This window comes from Chanodichthys erythropterus, chromosome 13, assembly GCF_024489055.1.
Source record: "Chanodichthys erythropterus isolate Z2021 chromosome 13, ASM2448905v1, whole genome shotgun sequence".
In the NCBI taxonomy this organism is placed as follows: Eukaryota; Metazoa; Chordata; class Actinopteri; order Cypriniformes; family Xenocyprididae; genus Chanodichthys; species Chanodichthys erythropterus.
The window spans coordinates 18,085,438-18,106,717 of record NC_090233.1 but is presented as its reverse complement, the minus strand read 5'-3'; the positions used below and the strand labels follow the sequence as shown (position 1 = coordinate 18,106,717).

General features: G+C 37.6%; 1 protein-coding gene across 1 annotated transcript in view; it reads right to left on the bottom strand.

Annotated features, from left to right (window-relative positions):
• The window catches only part of notch1b (notch receptor 1b), a 54,270-nt gene extending 33,236 nt beyond the window's left edge, over nucleotides 1-21,034 (bottom strand). The window contains exons 1-4 of the mRNA XM_067408393.1: nucleotides 20,717-21,034; nucleotides 19,331-19,403; nucleotides 2,232-2,494; nucleotides 1,797-2,135 (exon numbers count right to left, since the gene is read on the bottom strand). Coding sequence (XP_067264494.1) covers nucleotides 1,797-2,135; nucleotides 2,232-2,494; nucleotides 19,331-19,403; nucleotides 20,717-20,774 — 733 coding nt within the window. The 5' untranslated portion in view covers nucleotides 20,775-21,034. The remainder of the gene's footprint in view (nucleotides 1-1,796; nucleotides 2,136-2,231; nucleotides 2,495-19,330; nucleotides 19,404-20,716) is intronic.
• Between the last annotated feature and the right edge of the window lie 246 nt (nucleotides 21,035-21,280).

Genomic DNA, 21,280 nt, shown 5'->3' with positions numbered 1-21,280 from the left:
TTTTACTCAAATTAGGGTGATGCAAAAATTAGTACACCCCACAACAAAAACTACTACATCTAGTACTTTGTATGGCCTCCATGATTTTTAATGACAGCACCAATTCTAGGCATAGAATGAACAAGTTGGCGACATTTTGCAACATCTATCTTTTTCCATTCTTCAAGAATGACCTCTTTTAGAGACCGGATGCTGGATGGAGAGTGATGCTAACTTGTCACTTCAGAATTCACCATAGGTGTTCGATTGGGTTCAGATCAGGAGCCACTGAATCACTGTCACCCTGTTCTTCTTCAGAAATCCAACAGTGGCTTTAGATGTGTGTTTAGGATCATTGTCATGTTGGAAAAGTGCATGATGACCAAGGACACGGAGTGATGGTAGCATCTTCTCTTTCAGTATAGAGCAGTACATCTGTGAATTCATGATGCCATCAATGAAATGCAGCTCCCCGGCACCAGCAGCACTCATGCAGCCCCACATAAGGACACTGCCACCACCATGTTTCACTGTAGGCACCATGCATTTTTCTTTGTATTTCTCACCTTTGCGACGACATACAGTTTTGAAGCCATCAGCTCCAAAAACATTTATCTTGGTCTCATCACTCCAGAGTATAGAGTCCCAGTAGTTTTCATCTTTGTCAGAAGACTTTGGCCCTGGCAAACTCTAGGCGGGCTTTTTTGTGCCTGGGCTTTAGGAGAGGCTTCTTTCATGGACGGCACCCATGCATGTCATTCCTCTGCAGTGTACGCTGTATTGTGTCACAGGAAATAGTCACCCCAGTTTGGCTTTCTACTTCTTGAGATAACTGCAGTGAACTTGCATGCTGATTTTCTTCAACCCTTCTCATCAGAAGACGCTCCTGTCGAGGTGTTAACTTCCGTGGATGACCTGGATGTCTCTGTGAGATGGTTGCAGTTCCATCTTTTTAAAATTTCTGTACCACTTTTGCTACAGTATTCTGACTGATAAGTAAAGCTTTGCTGATCTTCTTGTAGCCTTCATCTTTCTGGTGTAAAGAAATTATTTTCTTTCTTAGGTCCTGTGACATTTCTCTTTCATGTGGTGCCATTGCTGACAGCATGAAATGGGAAGGGGCTTTAACACCCCAAAGTCAACTGTCTGCTGGACACCTGTGTAATGAATAATTACACTCACCTGTGCTTGAATTCTTCTTAAATTAGACATTTGTAGTCTAAAATGTAGCTTTGCTCAAGAGACTTTCAGTCGGGTGTACTCATTTTTACATCACCCTAATTTGAGTAAAACTGAAAATTTTGTTCTCTAAGTTATATTATTAACCTTACTTTCATGTTATAAGTTAAACAGATGTTATATAAAACTTATATATAAAAATGTCTTGTCAACATTTTGGAAATTGTTTTTGTTCATTTAGATATTGTTTAAAATGTTACTTTTCAAAGGTGGTGTACTCATTTACGCTGAGAATATATATACATATTTATATATATAATTATATATATATCATAATATATATATATATATATATATATATATATATATATATATATATATATATATATATATATATATATATTATTTTTTTTTTTTTTTTTTTTTTTTTGCCCAGCAGTCAAAACAAAACAAAATGAAAAAATCATTGTAATCAAATACAGGGTATTTGAATACAAGACAGACTTAATTCCATTTGGCAGACTCTTATTATTTTGTGATTCAGAAAGGAATCTTTACTAGTTCCATTGCTGCTGATGAGTTCAATGCTGTTACTTGTAATTAATGGTAATGGTTATTAAAGAATTAAGGATGCCTACCTGGCAAACAGGAGCACTCGTAGCTCGTCTCTCCCTTCTGTACACAGGTGCCCCCGTGGTAGCATGGTGAGGGGTTACATGGCTGATAGAGTGTCTCGCAGTGTCTCCCGGTGTACTCTGCAGGGCAGTTGCAGCGATACGTGCCCACCTCATTCTCACACACACCGCCGTTCTTGCAAGGAGAGGGAATTTGGGCGCACTCGTTGACATCTTGTTTGCAGGTTTGGCCTGAGAAGAAGGGTGTGCAGTGGCAGAGGTAGTCAAAATCAAAGGGACTACACTGACCGCCATTGGCACAAGGATTTGAGGCACAAGGATCAGCTTGCTGGCAGTTTTTACCTAGTGAATAAGAGTGTTTTAAGGTCAGAATATGTTCTGCAGAATTCTAGTTCATATTTCTCAAATGCCTGATTTAAAACTGGATTGTGGTCTTACCTGACCAGCCTGGCGGGCATTTACACCTGTAATTGTAGATGCTGGTGAGTTCACAAGTGCCTCCGTTTCGGCATGGGGCGCTAAGGCACACGTTATTGGTGGGAGTGAGGCACAGTCGGTCCGTGTAGCCCAAGCTGCAGTTGCAGACAAAGTCCACCTTGTTGGCAGAAGTAATTAAATGGCACACGCCACCATTTCTGCATGGAGAGAGGAAGCAAGGGTTGCGGAACTGGCACGCTGGACCAGCATACTGATCGAGACACCTGCAGAGTGGAAAGAAACCATAATTAATTAACAGTTAGTTTAAACTGCACTCAGTATATGATTTGAACTTCATAGTCATAAGGCAACTTCCATTGGCTTTAGCCTAGTACTGAATAAAGTGGCAGTATAAATTAAGGTAAAAGGGCTGTACTGCAAATCCTTTTAGACTATTAGACTTTATTTGTGGTTTTATATGGAAATTACAAAACATTAAACATCTTACAGTTTGGAGTAAAAAAAAAAAACTCTTTTGAGAAAGAATTTTGAGAGGGCTGGACATTAAGGCCCCGATATACTTCAAACGAAATCGAAGAATGAACTGATGTGACGTCATTTCGAACAAAATCAGGCCAATACAAAGTTCGTTTTGGGAGTCTGAAATGGCTTGCCAAAGCGAACTCTCAGGAAAAGTTCGCTCCAGCTGCAAAACACCTTCGTACTACCATTGGTCCATGACGATAACGTAATAGGTGATGTGCGCTGAGGCTCATGCAATTTCTTTGAGGAGGCACTGCCTCCCTTGCCTCCTCGGAGGAAACATCCCTGCCTTACATCTTGGGCCCTATTTTAATGATCTAAGCGCATGGTGCAATTAGGGCGTGTCCAAATCCACTTTTGCTAGTTTAAGGATGGGAAAAATGGTCGGTGCGCCAGACGCATTGTCTAAAAGGGTTGTCCCTATTCTCCTAATGAGTCATGGGTGTGTTTTGGGCATAACGTGCAATAAACCAACCATAGTCTCGTCTTCCATTCCCGCTCGCACCATGGCGGATTCGCTATTTACAAGGCAGAATTTGCAAGTGGAAAAACTAAACGCGTATATAGTGAGGAAACGGATCTGCTCATGTGCGAGGTTAACATGACATATAGGTGCATATTACTAACATGCTCTTCAAAAAACAAAACAAATACTTTAGACCAGTTTTCAGTTGGTCAATGGTGCAGTCTATTTCAGTTGCCTCAAAATAGTAACGCGCCAACAATGCACCTGAACACACCTCGTTTTCAGACCAGCACACCCATGGGCAAACAGATGGGCGCAAATGTATTTGCTATTTAAACAACATAGCAAAGGACATAAAATTGATAATTTGCTGCGGGCTGAAACTAGGAAAGAACATTTGCGTCGCGTCTGGCGCCACATTGCGCTGGGTGTATGCTAGGGCCCTTAATGTATGCTTGGGAAAAACATACATACAGCAGTAACAAAAGTGTAAGAAGTACATATTTATTTTATTGTAATTTGCACTGAATTCAGATAAAATATCTGACCGTTTTAAAAGTATATCTAAGGAAAATGATTGTGCTTTTCTGAATGTTTAAAGTTCTCTCACAGATTTGGATTCTGGTTCACAAGTCTAATCCTGTTTCAAACGGATTTATGAAAGTCAGCCATCCATCAGCAGCTCTTAGGGGAAAATCGAGCACCTCAGCCTTTCTGAATGAATCTGAATTCATTCACTCCAAAGACAAGGCAGTGTCTATACAGGGTCTTTGAACCCAGGGCTAACATTATCAGGACTTCAAAGCTGTCTTCCTCCACCTCAATGCCTGCTATTCTTCTACTGTAGAGAGTCTCCACAGCATCAATCAGGACCTTGGGAATGCAGAGACAGCACAGTGAAAAACTTTGTAAAAGAGCCATACAGACTTCATAACAGGTTTTTCCTGGGTTGGTTTGAAAGTAATCTTTTGCCGATTTTACTCAGCGACACAAAAGGGGCCCTCCCTCGACATGACTATGCTGAAATAACCTTTTGCAAAAAGCTAAAGCCATCCAGAGCCTCTGGAATACCTAAGCCATGTTTTTGGCCCCGGGGGGCAACCGGAATATCTCAACACATTCCCAGTGCACTGTTCTCTGATCCAAACAGGGCCCCCCTCAGTGGGGTGAGTGTTTTTACTGTGTCTCTCCCAGGATTAGGATGGCCAATAACTTCAACCAAGAAAAGAAAACACAGGGGACTGAGAACCAGGCACGACAAAACCATTAAGTGCGCGGTGGGAACTGCACTGCTGCCCACAATGCTACCTTTCCTCTCATTGTCCCATGGCCACTCCGACACATTTCTGGAGGTTTGTTTAGGTTTTTGCGGTATTACACAAACATCTTAATCATCAGCAGCACAACAACAAACTCTCCAAACTTCTTATAAATCTTGACGTCGTAAAAGAATTCCTTAGTAGAGAATTGGTTTCTAGACTGTTAAACAGGCAGAAATTACCATGAATTCAAATCCAATTATATGTAAAGGGTCATATCATACATTTTTATTGTTTAATACTCTTTACTGCAGTCCATTTACTAAGTTAGTTTGCACAAACATTTTTATGACCAATTTCCACTCCCTCTCTGACCCTGAGAATTAAACGGTCTGTATTTTTTTTTTGCTGCTGTACCCTTAAAGTTGTGATGAAATGAAAGTAGTGACAGATCTTTTCTTTTATATTCCATATAAATATCAAACTGGGGTTCAGTTTGGTTTCAGAATTTGCATTTTCAAGGTTACAGTATGTTTTCATAGTTTATCAAGTTCTTATCTCACAAAAAATGATAACACCTTTTTTTTTCAACAGGAATTGAGATCTTATACAGAAAAATTAGGCTGATTTAACCCAGACAACACATCGCTGTGTGCAGTTATGAACTGTACTGAGCTGGAATAATGCAACGAGGGCCTGTATCGGCCTTCCAAAAAGGCCTCAGGGAGCAGGTGCGCATGCTAATGAGGGAGCGGCAGCTGCTGGTCACAGCGCACCCGACTCCCTACTCATAAACTCCCCCCACACTTTCCCAAAGAGAATAAGAGGGCCGAGGCAGCAGGCAGTTGAATGGTTTGCCCACCACAGAGCAGAGCAGACAGGCTCCATGAGAAGGCCCATTGTTCCTGCCGCCATTCAGAGCGGAGCTGACTGCAGTCTGGGTGCCTCTAACCCTTCTGAGTGAGCATTCAGCTGTTAAACCTCCTCTTCTTTCCCCTCCCTTCCATCCCATCCCTCGGTCACCTCTCTATTCCTCTTGTTCTCATCTTGGCCTCCCTTTTTAATCTTCCAGCCTCCTCTTCACTTCCTTCCTACTTGGCTGGGCTAGAGCTGTAGTCCCACTCCTCTATGCCTTTCACTACCTCCCGCCTTGTCCTCTAATCTCCAGCAGTTCCTGGTTTATCTGGATGATGAGGTCATTATTGAATCACACACCTCAACACTGGGCTGAAAGTTTCTAAAAGTTTCTAAGCTTTATGGGTTCTTCAATGGCCAGTGGCTAAATCTATTTGCATATTACATTTATAATATTTTTATATTATATATAACATATACTCTACTGTTCAAAAGTTTGGGATTGGTAAGATTTTTTCGTGTTTTTTGTATGTATTAGAATAAAAAAAACATATATATATATGGCATACTTTAGTTAAGGGTCCGATGCTCACTAGTAACTAACTATTAACTATGATTTTTGCCTCAATAAAGTCCTAAATACTACTTATTAATAGTTAGTAAGGTAGTTGTTAAGTTTAGGTACTGGGTAGAATTAAGGGATGTAGAATAAGGTCATGCAGAATAAGGCATTAATATGTGCTTTATAAGTACTAATAAACAGCCAATAAGTAATATGCATGCTAATAAGCAACTAGTTAATAGTGAGAATTGGACCAAAAACATACCATATATATATATATATGGTATGTTTATGGTCCAATATATATATATATATATATATATATATATATATATATATATATATATATATATATATATATATATATATAAATGAGATATAAACAATACTGATTAAATTAAATTGCCACTTATTTTAGATTCAGTATATGAATACTGATACTGGTTATCAGACAGTTTTCAAATTTTTGTCAGTTTATCAATTTATCAGTATCAGGGTATTGGATATTTAATTGCTAATTTTTCCTATTTTTACATTTATATTAAGTGAGCATTAGATTTCAAAATATCCATTTTCATGCTGTATATCATAATGGCCACGTACACACTGTAAAGATTCAGGAGTGACAACCGCATTTAAATGTGGGAGTGAGTTCCCTAAATTTTCGTTCTATGAGTGTACAGAACACAGCTCACTCCCGAAACTGTGATGACTGACACAGTAGTAACCATAGCAACGTTCTGGGGTCTAGCTTGTTTGGTATGCGCTATTCTGACTAAGTAATATTATTCTGAATAAGTAATCTTACAGTGACAAAAGACTCCATGTGTTTTTAGCTAAACTTTTAACTAAAGCACAGTCGATGGAGGCGTTGTGTTTTGCTTATGCTTGTAAAAGCTGCTTCACAGAGCGGTTCTTGCTGTGTCGTCATGTCCACTTATTATAAGTGTCCTGGGCTTGTTGTTTAAGCTTGGCTCATAAAGCGATCAAGTTTGCTAAGCTTTTAAAGTGAGCAGCTGCGGATCGTGATATTTTGGTCTTATTTTCAACATAAAGCATTTGTATTAATTTTTAGTTTATTGTGGGCTTATTCTTTTTCATTGTTTTTCTAGCTAGATCTGGCAACATGAATGAGTTGTGATTTCTTGCACAAGAAACATTACGTGGCCATTGCTGTGATTCCCAAATTCACTTGTAACATTAAAAAACTGATTTTAGTTTTCAGTGTTTTATTTTTAATTTTGTACACAAAATAATTAATATTGGCCATTTTTCATCCATAACCACAAAATAATATTGGTATCAACCAGAAATTCAATATCAGTGCATCCCTAATATTTACTCAAAATTAAATTAAAAATATTTGAGAAAAAGAAAATGTGTTTCTGCAGTATTGATATACCGATACCAGCTGCATGTTCTCGCTCTCTCATCTCTCCGACTGCAAATTTACAGTTTGACACACACCCGCCTCCTGTCACTCACTCGTCTCATTCGCTCTGGTTGAATAGTACCTGTATTGCGCATAATTTACTCATTCTCGCAGGTTTCACACACACCAAAAGGACGTGCACCACTGATCTATATAGGTGAAAAGCACAGAAATCTGAATTTCAAAAGTACCAAATTGAGCAGTTTTTTTGTGGAGTATTGCGCTTAATTGGTCAAATACACACAACATTGTCAAAATGCCCATCCTGGCGAGTACTCAGGTAAACAAAGTCAGTACGGGAATGTAAATAGTTGAGAAAGACAGCGTATTTTGTGTAAGCATATATTGGATCTGTGCAGCTCTTGTGACAGCAGCCTAATAAACCTGCTGCTGTCATGTTAATCAAAAAACAAAAGTTAAAAAGAAAATCACTCACTGCTCTAGTAACTGTAATTGTAAGCATCAATCTGTATTTAATTCTTATAATTAAGACTATCCAGTGTTATTTTTTACATTTAATTAATTTATTTAATTTCTGTAGTGTTTCTTACCTGAATATAGCCTACTGTTAGACCCACCTGAAAAACTTAAAGCCATTATTATTTCATTTGTCTCTTTATTCTAATCTATTTCTTTGTGCTAACATTTGCAATTTGCAATTTGTTTATTTTTTCCTATTTTATTACTGACTGTTTACTTGTCTTTTTTTCTGTAAATTTAGTTTCAAATAAAGCCTCCCTGTGCTATGTGAAAGCTATTGCAGCAAAATTACCCAAATTATCAAAAAATTATGATGATAATTAAAATATCTGTATGGCAGTATATATGGCAGTTTTCCCTGTGGTATCGAAAATGGTATAGAATATTCTAAGTTAGAAATTCCAGTATCATGACAACACCGGCACTAACAAAAGGGGTTACTATCACATAACCGCTAACCATACAATGCTGGTAAGTTAAAAACTACCAACTATCAGCTAACTATTTGGGATGAATGATATAACAATCTGTAATTATTTATTTAATGAATATCAATGTATTGGTATTTGATACAGTAGAGGAATTTGATTTGTACTTTGCCAAAGAAAGTATGAGTGGAGCTAAAGTTACTTCCATGCTGCTTGGGTGTTGTTGGTGGTTGCTGGGGCACTGTGAGTGTTTTTAGTGTGTTGCTATGCAGTGTGTTTTTTTTTTTCTCTGTTTGATAAAAATCATAATTTTGTTTGATAAAAATCATAATTTTACAATAGCCACACTATTTGAGATGTTCAGAGAGTAGTTGATGAGGAGTGATGCTTGCCTAAAGTATAGTAATTAATACTAAGTATGGTAATAATTAAATACAAATTTTACTAAAATTAGCACATAAAATATTTTCTGTTGTGTGGAATGAAGACAACTTTCCATAGTACCCATCAGTCTGAATAGATCTCTAAAAGCCCAAATTCTTTTGTTCTTCATTTTAATTTCCCAAAACAAGTCTAGTAGGATTCCAAGATGGATAGACCTTTGACTCACAAGTTTTCTGAAAAAAAAGAATATGAACCTGGTTTAAAGGATTTTTGCACTGCCTGAGAGGAGGAGTCTGTGGCCTTGCTGGAATGTGACCGTTTACATTAAAAATTCACCCCATTCTGTGTCCCCATCCCTGACAGCACTCCTCAATGGAGAGTCCTGGCAGACGCACTTAACAGAACCCTGAGGAAAATCACACCACCTTTGAAAGTCTACTAGACCTGCCCGTCTTGGCAAACAGTCCTGCTTCTGGAGGGGTAAATACATAGGGCACTTAGTCAACGCTGGCTCCTGATAGTAAAGCACACATTAGGGAATTAGGGTGAGTACACTGAGGACCTCAGTAGGAAACCCTGCCAGTTTGCTCTTTAACTTGGCAAATGCTTGTCAGTCACATTAGCAATCAAGCTACTTAAAGTAGCATAAGTAGCCACAAAAGAGTAGCCTACTAGAATAAATACAATAAAGAGGACAAAAGCATTGAAGCTGGGTCTGTTTGGCCCTTATTTACTAGTTGTAAAATCTTTTTAAAGTCATTTTCTTGCTTCATAGAAGTTCCTCCAATGACTGCTTTTCTCGTTTGTTTTAACAAACTGACACATCAAAATTATTTTTATTGGTAATCAACAGCATATAGTTGTGCATGTACTGTATGTATGATTGCTAAAAATATAACGTGATGATTAAAAGTGTATTTAACGTTCTTATCTCAAATCTCTTCCCCAAACAAATCTATAAATAACATTTTTTGCTTAGTTTTTAGTTGTTGTTTTGCTTGTTTCCTATAAAACAATCAGTGCATTTAGATGAAAATAAGATTTACAATTATGCATATTAAAACTGCAGCATACTCCAAGTCTCTTTAAACTAAGTGAAAATCTCTCCGTTTACAAATCTCCATCCAACTCAGAAAAAGCCCATAAAAATAAATCACAGTTTCTGTAAACAGCCCTAGTTCGTGTTTGATTCTGTGACCAGAGAATGACCCCATACTGTTATTCTACCTTCACTCTGATGGGATTCATTCTGTGGCCACCGGTAGCCCATGACAACAGTGTTTTACTAGTGCTGCAATGCTCGCCCAGGCCAGAGCAGATGTTTTGTTGACACCTGACCCTCAGCCAGATGAAATGCAGGGGGTTTCCACCCACTGCGCTCCAATCTGCCATCTGCCATTGAAAGGTCACAAAGTGAAGGGGGTTGTCTCTCACAACAAAAAAAGTTAAAGTCTAACTTAGAAACCCTTTCATGGTTGAACTCCAGGAAAGAAACAAGACTGAATACAGAACACTGTAAATACTGGCTATAAAGACAATGAATGAATGTCTAAAACAGCATTGCATTGTTTGGACATCATGCTACAAGTGTAGGGTAATAAAAGGATGTTTCAGTTTTAATACCAGTTAAGCTCTATTGACTACCACAGAAATGAATTATTAATTATGTCAAAAAGCATATTTTGACATACAGTATCAGATTGTTTTGTCCCGTCTGTTGCTATAGTTATATCACTGTCAATCATTGCAGTTCCAGATTAAATCGCGCATTTAAATGCAGTTGTAAATACAGACATTTTACAGTGTACTGAGTTGCGTGAAAAACAAAACTTTTTTTATTTGTATATGGGTTATGAACAGAAAGCGAGCTCCCTTTTTTAATCACTGAAGCTGTCAATCACTAGGCTACATTCAGTGCCTGCTCACTGAGATCTACACTCCTATGAAAACTATACCGCTATAAACAGAAAAGCTGTCACCACACAATGAATCTCTTATTTACATTGTTTACACTTTTTTAGAGATAATGAAAGAATTTGTGAGTGTTCAGAATTCTAACGCACACAAAACGAATTAAAAAAGAGAACAGAAACTTTGTTTTGAGCATTTTTGGGCATGTTCTGACTAACTTAAACCCACTGCATTCACGCATTTAACAGCTATTTCTGTGATTGGCTACAATGATAAGGGCTTCAAAAAAATGTTGCAAATAGAAACCTTTGATGCTCTTCACCGAGCGCTTGCACAGATACATGGGAGTGTTTGAAAGCAGTGCCTATAAGAAGGCACCAAATATACTCTGTACTCGGTACTACTTCTCACGCTTATCTGTCATTCCCGGACTACATTTCCCACAATCCTCCCTGGCAATCACCTGCACTCTCTCCACCAATCACCAGTTGCCACATACTGCTGCAGCACATTATCTAGACTATAAAGGACTCTCACTCACACACACACATTGCAAGGTCTTGTTTCACCCAATTCTGAGCGTTATTTACCCTGTCTGTCTGCCTGTTTCTGATCCTGTCTGTTCCCCGTGTTCATATCTCTGCCGCCTGCCCTTTGGACCTTTTGGATTGTTTATTGTTTCCTGGTTTTGTGAACGATATCTGCCTGCCCTGATTCATTGCCTGTTCCTCGACTACGATTCTGCCTGCTCTCTGCCATACCTGTTTGCCACTGTTTGACCATTGCCTGTTTAACTACGAACTCTGTTTAATAAAGCCTGCAAACGGATCTCTGCCTGAGTCCCGTCTCGTTACACTACTAGTACTGCAAAAATGTATTGTCACATATTTAAGGTTACACCTTATTATAGTGTCCATTTAATAACATTTACAAATTTAATAGCGTTTACAAATAATATTAAATAATTATTATAATTTCAGTACCAAAGTACCAGTACTTTTGACAACCCTAAATGGATCTTCGGAACACAAATGAAGATCTTTTTGATGAAATCTGAGAGATTTTTGTCCCTCCATTGAGTCTATGCAACTACCACTTTGACGCTTCAAAAAGTTCATTAAGAAATCGTAAAACTAATCCATATGAGTTGAGCGTTTTAGTCCAAATATATTTATATGATGAACAGATTTCATTTTAGTGTTTTTTTCACATATAAAACATTGATCAGCGAACTTTGAACAGAAGCTCAACTTAACCTGTTTGATGCGCGAGAACAAACCTCTTTGGTTCTTGCGGAATCTCAAACCCTCTGGCTTAAACGTGCTGCGTAACACACGAGAATGAACCTCATTAGAAACATGTTGAAACAAGCTTCTGTTTACCACAACTGCTATGTGAGTTGATGAATGTTTATATGTAAATAAAAGCCTAAATTCAATCTGTTTATCATATAAAGCGATCGTGTGTCTTCAGAAAATTTGGACTAAACCATTCACTTCATATGGATTAGTTTTACAATCTCTTTATGAACTTTTTGAAGCATCAAAATGGTAGTTGCGTAGACTCAACGGACAGAACACATTTGTGTTCTGAAGATGAACAAATGTCTTATGTGTTTGGAATGACATGAGGGTGAATAATTAATGACAGAATTTTCATTTTTGGGTGAACTAACCCTTTAAAGCAGGGATGGACAACTCCGGTCCTGGAGGGCCAGTGTCCAGCAGAGTTTAGCTCCAACCCTAATCAAACACACCTGAACCAGCTAATCAAGGTCTTTAGGATTAGTAGAAAGTTATAGGCAAGTGAGTTTTTATCAGGGATGGAGATAAACTCTGCAGGACACTGGCCCTCCAGGACCGGAGTTGTCCATCCCTGCTTTAAAGCATTCACATGAATTCTTGGTTAAATGTTTATTATTTGAGACACTTTTTGTGGTGGGAATACTCCTATGTCAGGATTATTCTCTATATAAAATCATTTTCTTTTATTAAAAAAAGGACACAAAAGCACCAAACTGTAAATGTATATTTTATAACAAAATATTGATCCATATTACTCCCATACTAGTGTAATACAACTCTACCTGTAGTCAATATGATTTTTGCACAATTTTACAAAAACTGCATCTGCTATAGACAGCAAATCTTGAAGTCTGTCCTAGTTCTTCATGAGAAGTAGCCATGATCCAGTTCACAAAACTGGTCTGAATGATTCTTTCATGTATCCGACTGATCCGGTTGCAGAGCTTCTCAAGTTAACAGCTCACTGGAGGGGAAGATTATCAGTAACAATTTAAATGTTGGTCTGTTTATAACAGAAAGCTATCATATGACTTTAGAAGCCTGAACACAAGTTGTATGGAACATCTTTGTGATACTTTTATGGTGCTTTTGATTTTTTTTTTAACCTGTACCTACTTTATTTTACAATATTTTTACGTTAATTTAAACTATATTTACAGGTTTGTTAAATATTTGAGTTATTCTTTAAATGTGTTTAAATGTGCCCTTTTTTATTGTTTATTACAAAAAACAACAACTGATAAATGAGTTAAAATTTACTTACTGTGGTTGTCAAAATTATGCCTCAAATGCCTAGAGCTTAAATTGTAATGGCAATTAGCTAGCATTAGTTGCTTATGTGATGAGGCTACCTGTACGTTTTGTTAGGGAGGTGGCTGCACCACTGGCCTGTTTTGTCCCCTTAAGCAACACAACAATAACACAAAATCTACTCTCTTTTAAACCCTAATTTCCTGTAGAAGGGAGTTTAACTCTGAGGAGTCTTTGAGTCTTGTCTGTTCTTTATGAAACAATGGCCCAGGGCTCTTCGCACTCTCTCTGTAATCACTGGAGGAGACCTGATCCTCCAGACCCACATCTGTTAGTGTTCATTACGCCTGTGTTTATTTGTCCCTTGTACTGCAAGACCCTATGGGAACGACACGAGGGACAGGGAGCAGCCATTAACGCACCCAGTACCTTTCTAATGAGTGCTGCTCCTGTTGGTTTTATGAGGCTAGGGACTAGATTAATGTTTTCAGATCCTCTTCATGGCACTAGTAGTCATTTTGAGTGGAATGATGCTGGACATTTAACAGGAAGAGGATTTATTTATTAAAATATACTCATCAACCCCTGTGACAGTGTGACAATGTGAGAAATTTTCAAACATCTGCCACTGCCAGGGTTGAATGGCAAAACCACAGGCATTAGCGGCTATTATGCTGTAAGTAGCAGCCATAGTACACAGTGAATTATTTACCTTGATACTGATCACTTGTAATGCAGTGTTCCACAGACAGATGGCTCAGGTCAAAAGCATCAAACAAAAACAACACACGCCTGGTGTGTTTCGCAGCTTTTGTACTTGGCCAGCTGTACATACAGAACACAATCTAGCAATAACAAAATGTGCAATCAAAGTGTGCTGAATTCCTGATAGAAATAAGGAAGAATCGGATTTCAACTTGCCAACACAAGCCACTTTAGTCAGTCAAGACATTCTGCTCTGGGACACCCAGCATCTTCATAAAGACATTAGGCCTCTGTAGTGTTATGATAAGAGACTACAACTTCTCTTCCTTTGGCACTGGTGTTCATTTCCTGTATCTAAATGCAGTGAGGAACTCATCTCTAGAAAGCAAACAGAGTTTGTATTGAAACTGTCCTGCACAAACAAGTGGCCATTCTAGTTTAATTCAGACACCACACATGGCCTAGGGTGTAAATTACAATCTTTTTGGCAATTTTGGCAAACCTGACATTTTTTTATCCAGCAAGGACATATTAAATTGATCAAGAGTGACGTTAAAGACATTTATAACGTCACAGGAGATTTCTATTTCAAATAAAAGCTGAACTTTTGAACTTTCTATCAAAAAATCCTGATGTGTTAAAGTTTCGACAAAATATTAAGCAGGTGTTTTCAGCATTGATAATAAGAATATTTATTGTAAATATATTAAAACAAGAAACTTTTAACATAAAGCAACTGCCTAGCAGCATCCTGACAACCACAAAGAACAACCGCTTAGACACAGACCCATTTTAGCGACCATATTGAAAATTCTGGAAAAGTTCTGGCAAGTCTTGAAACGTCTAGTTAAAAAATAAATCAGGAATTCAGAAACAATTGTCCATGCTCAGCAACAGTTGACTTTTTAGATATTTTTCAGGTCAAAGGGCTTAATCCTGCAACACAAGATGTCATAATCCCAAACTACAAAAACAGAACTAAACTACAACGCAACTAAGCCTCAAGTGTGAGATTATTTATTAGATAATATGTTAGTGATGTGTTAAAACAATATGTATTCCACTTATATCAGTCACTTTAGGTCTGTATTCAAATCTTTATGACTCTACAGGGACCTAATCGGAAGACAGTGAGCTCTTTTTGCACATTACATCAACAGCCGCCCATCAAAGACTCAGTCGGAAGGTCTGAAGTTCGCATGTGAACTTTTACTCATCTCCCTCCAGTCTTGCATCTCTCATCTCCTTGTCGAACACTAATCCTTTTGATTCGAATCTGCTGTCCCTCATACATACAAGGAATTCAGATGTGGAAGCTGGTTTGTATTACTGTCAGTTAGACTTCTGGCCTTGCCAAAGTGTCAAAGATAACAGCTCACTCACTCCTTTACGAGCCTGTCCGAGTGCCAGATATGAGTGTTTGGTATTCCTGGCATGGAATGTAAAGTAGAACCAGCATATTTTTCCAGTACAATATAAGACTAGATAAACAGCACTTGAAATAAAATGATCTACCTGCAGTTACACTGTATATTTCATATATACTGTACATTTTACCCTTGATGTGGCACATTCAATTGTTGCACTGTAATAAAATGTTTGTCAGGTAAATAATATGTGCTTTGCATTTAAATTAACTAATTTGGTAACACTTAATGATAAGGTTTCAATTGTTAACATAAGTTAATATGAACATGAACTAACAATGAGCAATACATTTGTTACAGTGTTTATTAATCTTTGTTAATGTTAGATAATAAAAATCCATCTGTTCACTGTTTGTTCATGTTAGTTCACAGTGCATTAACTAATGTTAACAAATACAATATTTGATTTTAATAATGTATTAGTAAATGTTGAAATTAACTAAGATTGATAAATGCGATAGAAGTATTGTTCATTCTTAGTAATTTTAATCAATTAAAAAAACAATATGACTGACTAAATTAAACTAATGGAAGTCAGATTTTAAAAAATAATAATAATAATAATAAACCTGTGCATTTTCAGTGTTTACAGTGTGTGCAGTTTGTTTTTGCTTATTAAAATGGAATGAACTAATAAACAATTTTTACAATAAAAACAATTGTGTATCAGGAGCCCATGATCAGACAATTTGGTCAGGCAACATAAATTGTCTCTTAAGGGACAATTAAAGCTGCAGTCCTTAACTATTTTTGGTTAAAAATCAAAATCCAAAATCAATTTTTGATCAAGTACATAACAAAACAGTGTTCAAAACTATCTCATTATCTTGTCTCTATTCACAACGGTAAGCTTGTAATAATGTTTTATAATAAGAGCGACATGGTGGATTTCCGTGGGAAATTTGAGCATGCAGCAGTTCGTATGTGCGTCATTACGTCACGTCCGTAAACAGAAAGGAAGGAGTCCAGGCTAATCGGTTTTATCACGTGAGGACGCAGCTGGTAGTGGATCATTTATAGCCTGTTCTCACAGCAGCTGAAATAATTAAACTTATTATTTTAATGGCGGAATGTAATCCAGAAAGGTCCAAATGACAATCATCAGTGACAACTGGAGATTCACCCGTAGACAAAAGCAAAAGACTTTGGACAGTGGAGTGGCTACAGAAATGGAAATCTACAGGTAACACTAATACACACTAAATACACAGTCACACAATGCTGATGTTGTTAACATTAACAATTTGAGAACAATATAACAGTAATAATAATTTGCACGGTTTGACGTGAACCAAGCTAAGCGATCGTTAGATTTAATCATCATTGGCAGCACGATTTATTGTAGGCCTAATGCTTTTTTCCTCAGTTGGTCAAAACAAAAGTGGCAGACATGTTACTTACTTGTTCAGATGATATTTTCCAGTGAAAATTCTTATATTGGTCATACTTTCAAGACGTAGAATCTGTGATTCTGAAGTACAGTATCCACACCGGTGCGGTGACTGACAGTAAGCATTAGATTCATCCGCGCTGACGAGCCGTGCCGATGCACAGCGCACGTACAGATAACTGTTCTGCATATGACTGCAATTGCAGGTTTCAAACAAGAGATGGCAACAAAGAGGAAAAATCGCAGACTGCAGCTTTAACTAGTTTGATGTTTGTAAATATTATTTAATATGTAAATATTATTAAAATTATTATTATTAATAATAATAATAATTCATGTGTAGTATTTAATATTATTTACAAATATTTTAATATGACTGAATCAACCTGACTACATTCAGTCATTTTAAAGAAAATATTAGGAATAATAACAGATTTTGTACAACTAATCAAATTCAAAACCACATTGGGCCCCAATGACTTTTATTTATGGACAAAAAACACAGACATTTTTCAAAATACCACAGAAGAAAAAAGTCAGGTTTCGAATAGCATGGTGAGTAAATGTTGACTGAATATTTATTTTGGGGTGAAATCTACCTTTAAAGGGATAGTTCACCCAAAAATGAAAATTATTCCATGATTTACTCACCTTCAAGCCATCCTGGGTGTATAGGACTATCTTCTGTCAGACTAACACAATCAGAGATTTATTTGAAAATATCCTTAGTCCTCCAAGGTTTATAATGGTTGTGAATGGGAACCCAAATTTTAAAAAAAATAAAAAATGCATCCATCCATAAAAAAAAAAAAACGAAGGGCTGTGCAACAAACTCAAGCCTCTCTGCTCTTATATCAAAATCAAGAACATTTCTTTTTAAAAATTATGGTTTTAAACTTATAATTTGTGACCAGTGTTTTGTTTTGCTCTATCCTCTGCACCTCCAAGTTCGTCAATACGTGGGGTCAAAGGTTGGTCTTCCGCCCAAATCGACTTGCGCATTCTGCGTACGGTTGTCTGCCAGAGGCTAGTTTTTTTTTTAATTTATAAAGTTTTAAATATGGATATTTTCCTTATAAAAACGCATCGTTTCGTTTCATAAGGCCTTTATTAACCCTCTGAAGTCGTACAGATTTATTTTTTATGGATGGATGCTTTTTTTTGTTTTGTTTTAAAATTTGGGTTCCCATTCACAACCATTACAAACCTTGGAGGACTAAGGATATTTTTAAATATATCTCAGATTGTGTTTGTCTGAAAGAAGATAGTCATATACACCTAGGATGTCTTGAGGGTGAGTAAATCATGGTTGAACTATCCCTTTAAGGGAACCTCTACACATTTTCACTATTTACAGTGCGGCTACTAAAAGCGCAAAGTATGTCACAAAGCATTTGAGGGCATTCACAATGGATCCATTTGATTAGAGGGACAGTGTGGCCAAAGCTGACCTACGAACTCACTTTCTGCCAAAGTTTGTCAGACATGTTGCAGGACCCAAGCGGTCTGCCCACCAGTTGAATCTAAACAATAGATAAAAGGTACTAGACAAAGTAACGTGCCATCCTGAGCGGGAGAGCGGCCTTCGTTTGTATCTCCATGTTTAATTAGAGGAGTCTGAGTATGATAGGGCACAATGGTGGCTTTGTGGCCCGACTGAGGCAGGGAGGCTGCCAGACAGAATTAAGATGTGGCCCACCGCCAGCGTGGCTCCATGTGCTCGCAGTCCACTGAGGGAGGCCAAAAACAGAGCCGCCACCATCCCATTTCAAATAAGCCCTGCCAGTGTGCTCCTTCATAGCCACCCTGATAAACTCATTGATAGCCGGAGAAAGACAATGCTACCCTGGCCAAATGCTTGCAACCCAATCCCGCATTCACATCACTGCTGAATGCAAGTAAAAAAGTACAGAGGGCCACAGAGAAGTTAACCCTATTAGAAAATCAACCAACACAATCAGAAGAAAGTAGCAGTCAACCTTCGTTTTTGTGTGCGAGCGTACATTTGGGTGCAGTAGAGAAAGGAGAGTTGTGTGATGCTATGCGCGCTGAGGCAACCTGTTTGCTCGTGATTTTCCACTGGTGCAATGCTACCAATTATGAAAACATCCAGTCCAATTACACTCTACTGCCATCTGTCCTTCTAATGTAAATCACAGAGAGTGAATGGGCATTCAAAATAGGACAAAACACCCGAGCAGGGGCAGGGCGCGCAGGGTGGGGGGGGGCTCAGGCATTCTGGGAAGCCTCAAACAGATTAGTCACACAGAATTAATCTAGACTGGAGAACAATGATCGCCGGGCTCCTGGCAAACCCCAGCTGTCGTTTCATAAAAGAAAAGCGAAATAAGATTTAGGGCCCCGGGTGTCTCCGAGACTTGGACTGGAGAAGTGGCCCGTACTCACAACCAGCCGGAGAGGGTGGGGGGTGATGCCCTAGACTCTCTTCATCAGAGGTTGTGTATGTCGTTCATTAGCCGAGGCCATGTTCTTCAAGGAGAGAAGCACACTTTGCTTTTGTTTGCAAGGTTGGAATTCAAATTGATCGCATGTGTTCTGGTATGCAATTGTTTGTACACGGCATTCAAAACTTTTGGGACCGGATCAAAAGGAAATCTCATATTAGTGATGTGTGCCATTCAAAAACATTGTATTAAATTCCTCCAGGGTATCAATTTGGTTCAGACGCAGCAATTTTATGTAATTGACTTCTAATTACTCACTTGCATTCTCCTCTCCCGTCTGCAGTAGGTTCACATGTACCCTCATTTTGGCATTTTTCCGAACATTCCAGGCCTGGAAACACAGAAACAGGGTAATACATTTCTATTGAGTTTTGCATGATTTGATATCATCTCAATCTATTATGTCTCGCCCAAAGTAGAATCAATCTTGATTTTAAAAGACTAGTATTGAAAACTTGATTTTTAAACTTAAATATGAAATTAATAATAATATTTATTACATATTCTTGAATTGTCAATTTGGTTCCAAACTGTGCAAAAGTGAGTAAGATACTGGGTAGAATCCAGAAAGAAAGTGTGACTCCTAACACCTTAAAGTGAGGTTTGTGGACAGAGGGACTGGACAGCATGCTGCTGTGAGCATTCTTCATCCTGCAGCTGTTCTGGGAATGTACTACGGCAAGCTGTTTTAACATTTATTACTTAAAACCAACTTAATATCTATTTTTATACTTGTATTTATTGCCTATACTAGTAGTTATTTTTACTTATTTTTAACTACTTGTAAGCAATCCAAATGTGACTAGTATCATTTTTATTTCACTAATAACCATCCATTAGATACTATACAACTTTTTACAGTAGTGCCTATCTTTTCAATTAGCTACTATTTTCTCAATGAAATAAGTATTAGTAGGCTATGTAATGAATATGTAGGCTAACTGTGAGCAACTGAATTGATGATTGTCAAAACTGGAATAAGCATGGAGGAAATAGTTATCAATGAAACTGAAAAGTATAATGCATTACTTAGTATTTAAAAATTAGTAGGCTACTAACATTAATATGCTAGTTAGTGTCAAGGAATACAAACGGCTTGCCATAAATGCACGTTAGGTAGCATCTAACTGCAAAAGTGTTGAAACTTCACTCAAACATTTGCCCCGAATACTAATTATGAACCGCCATGCGGAGTGACAGCTATTCAAAAACATCTTTCGATGCGTTCAAATTTATATCATTACTGGTGACATACGAAAAATACAATAAAAATACAATAAAAGTTGAATATGTATACATTGCGTAAAAGTTAAACTAGTTACAAGTTAGCAGCCGTAGTCCAACATATTTCGATAGCCCACATAATTTGTGATATAGTTACCAAAGTTAAACTTAAGTGTACCGAATATCAAAGGATGATGCCCGAGCATGCCCGCTTTCTGTGATTTGAAATAACTGAGTAGCCTGCGTACTGACATCAGTGCGCAACAAGTGACTTTTTCTCGAACAAAGTGTTTCATTTTACAGTTAATATCAGAAATAAACTTAAGCAGTTAAATAATAATCATGTTAATCATAATGTTTGATCGAGTAGAAATTGCTACTATCGGATAATGAAGAAAACATCTTCCAAATGAAACGTACCTTGCGTCAAAGTAATGAGTGATATCAGAAAAATTAGTTTCACGAAGAAAAGATGCATTCCTTCTTATGGATAGTTGTGGGATTCCACGCAGGCTTAACATATATCCAACATTGGTCTGTTCAAGAAAAGCAAAATAAATCACGTAAGTATAAAGAATAGATCCAAAAATGGCACTTGTGGCTTGTCCTTCGCGAACTCCGGTGCTGCTCGTGCAGTCTCAGCTGAGTGAATGAGGTTGTATTCAAGGCTTCATTCTCCTGCTCTCATCCAGAGGCTCCTTTCGCCACACCACTTCACGAGCTGTAGCCTTAGCTATTCATTTACTTGACAAACTTTCTGAAATGGCAGTGGGAAAAACACGCCCTCCCTTTAAACTCGGTTGGGGATTTCAAAACATGTAAGCGGGAAAATCTCAGCACCAAAATTTGAATGAGCTACTCAATGCTGTTGTTTAAAATTATAGTAAGACTGCAGTCACCATCGAAAGATTTTTTTTTTTTTTAATGTATTTCTAAATTTCTAAATCCTACATCTGCATCTATGGGAGATTCAATCTTTCAAAA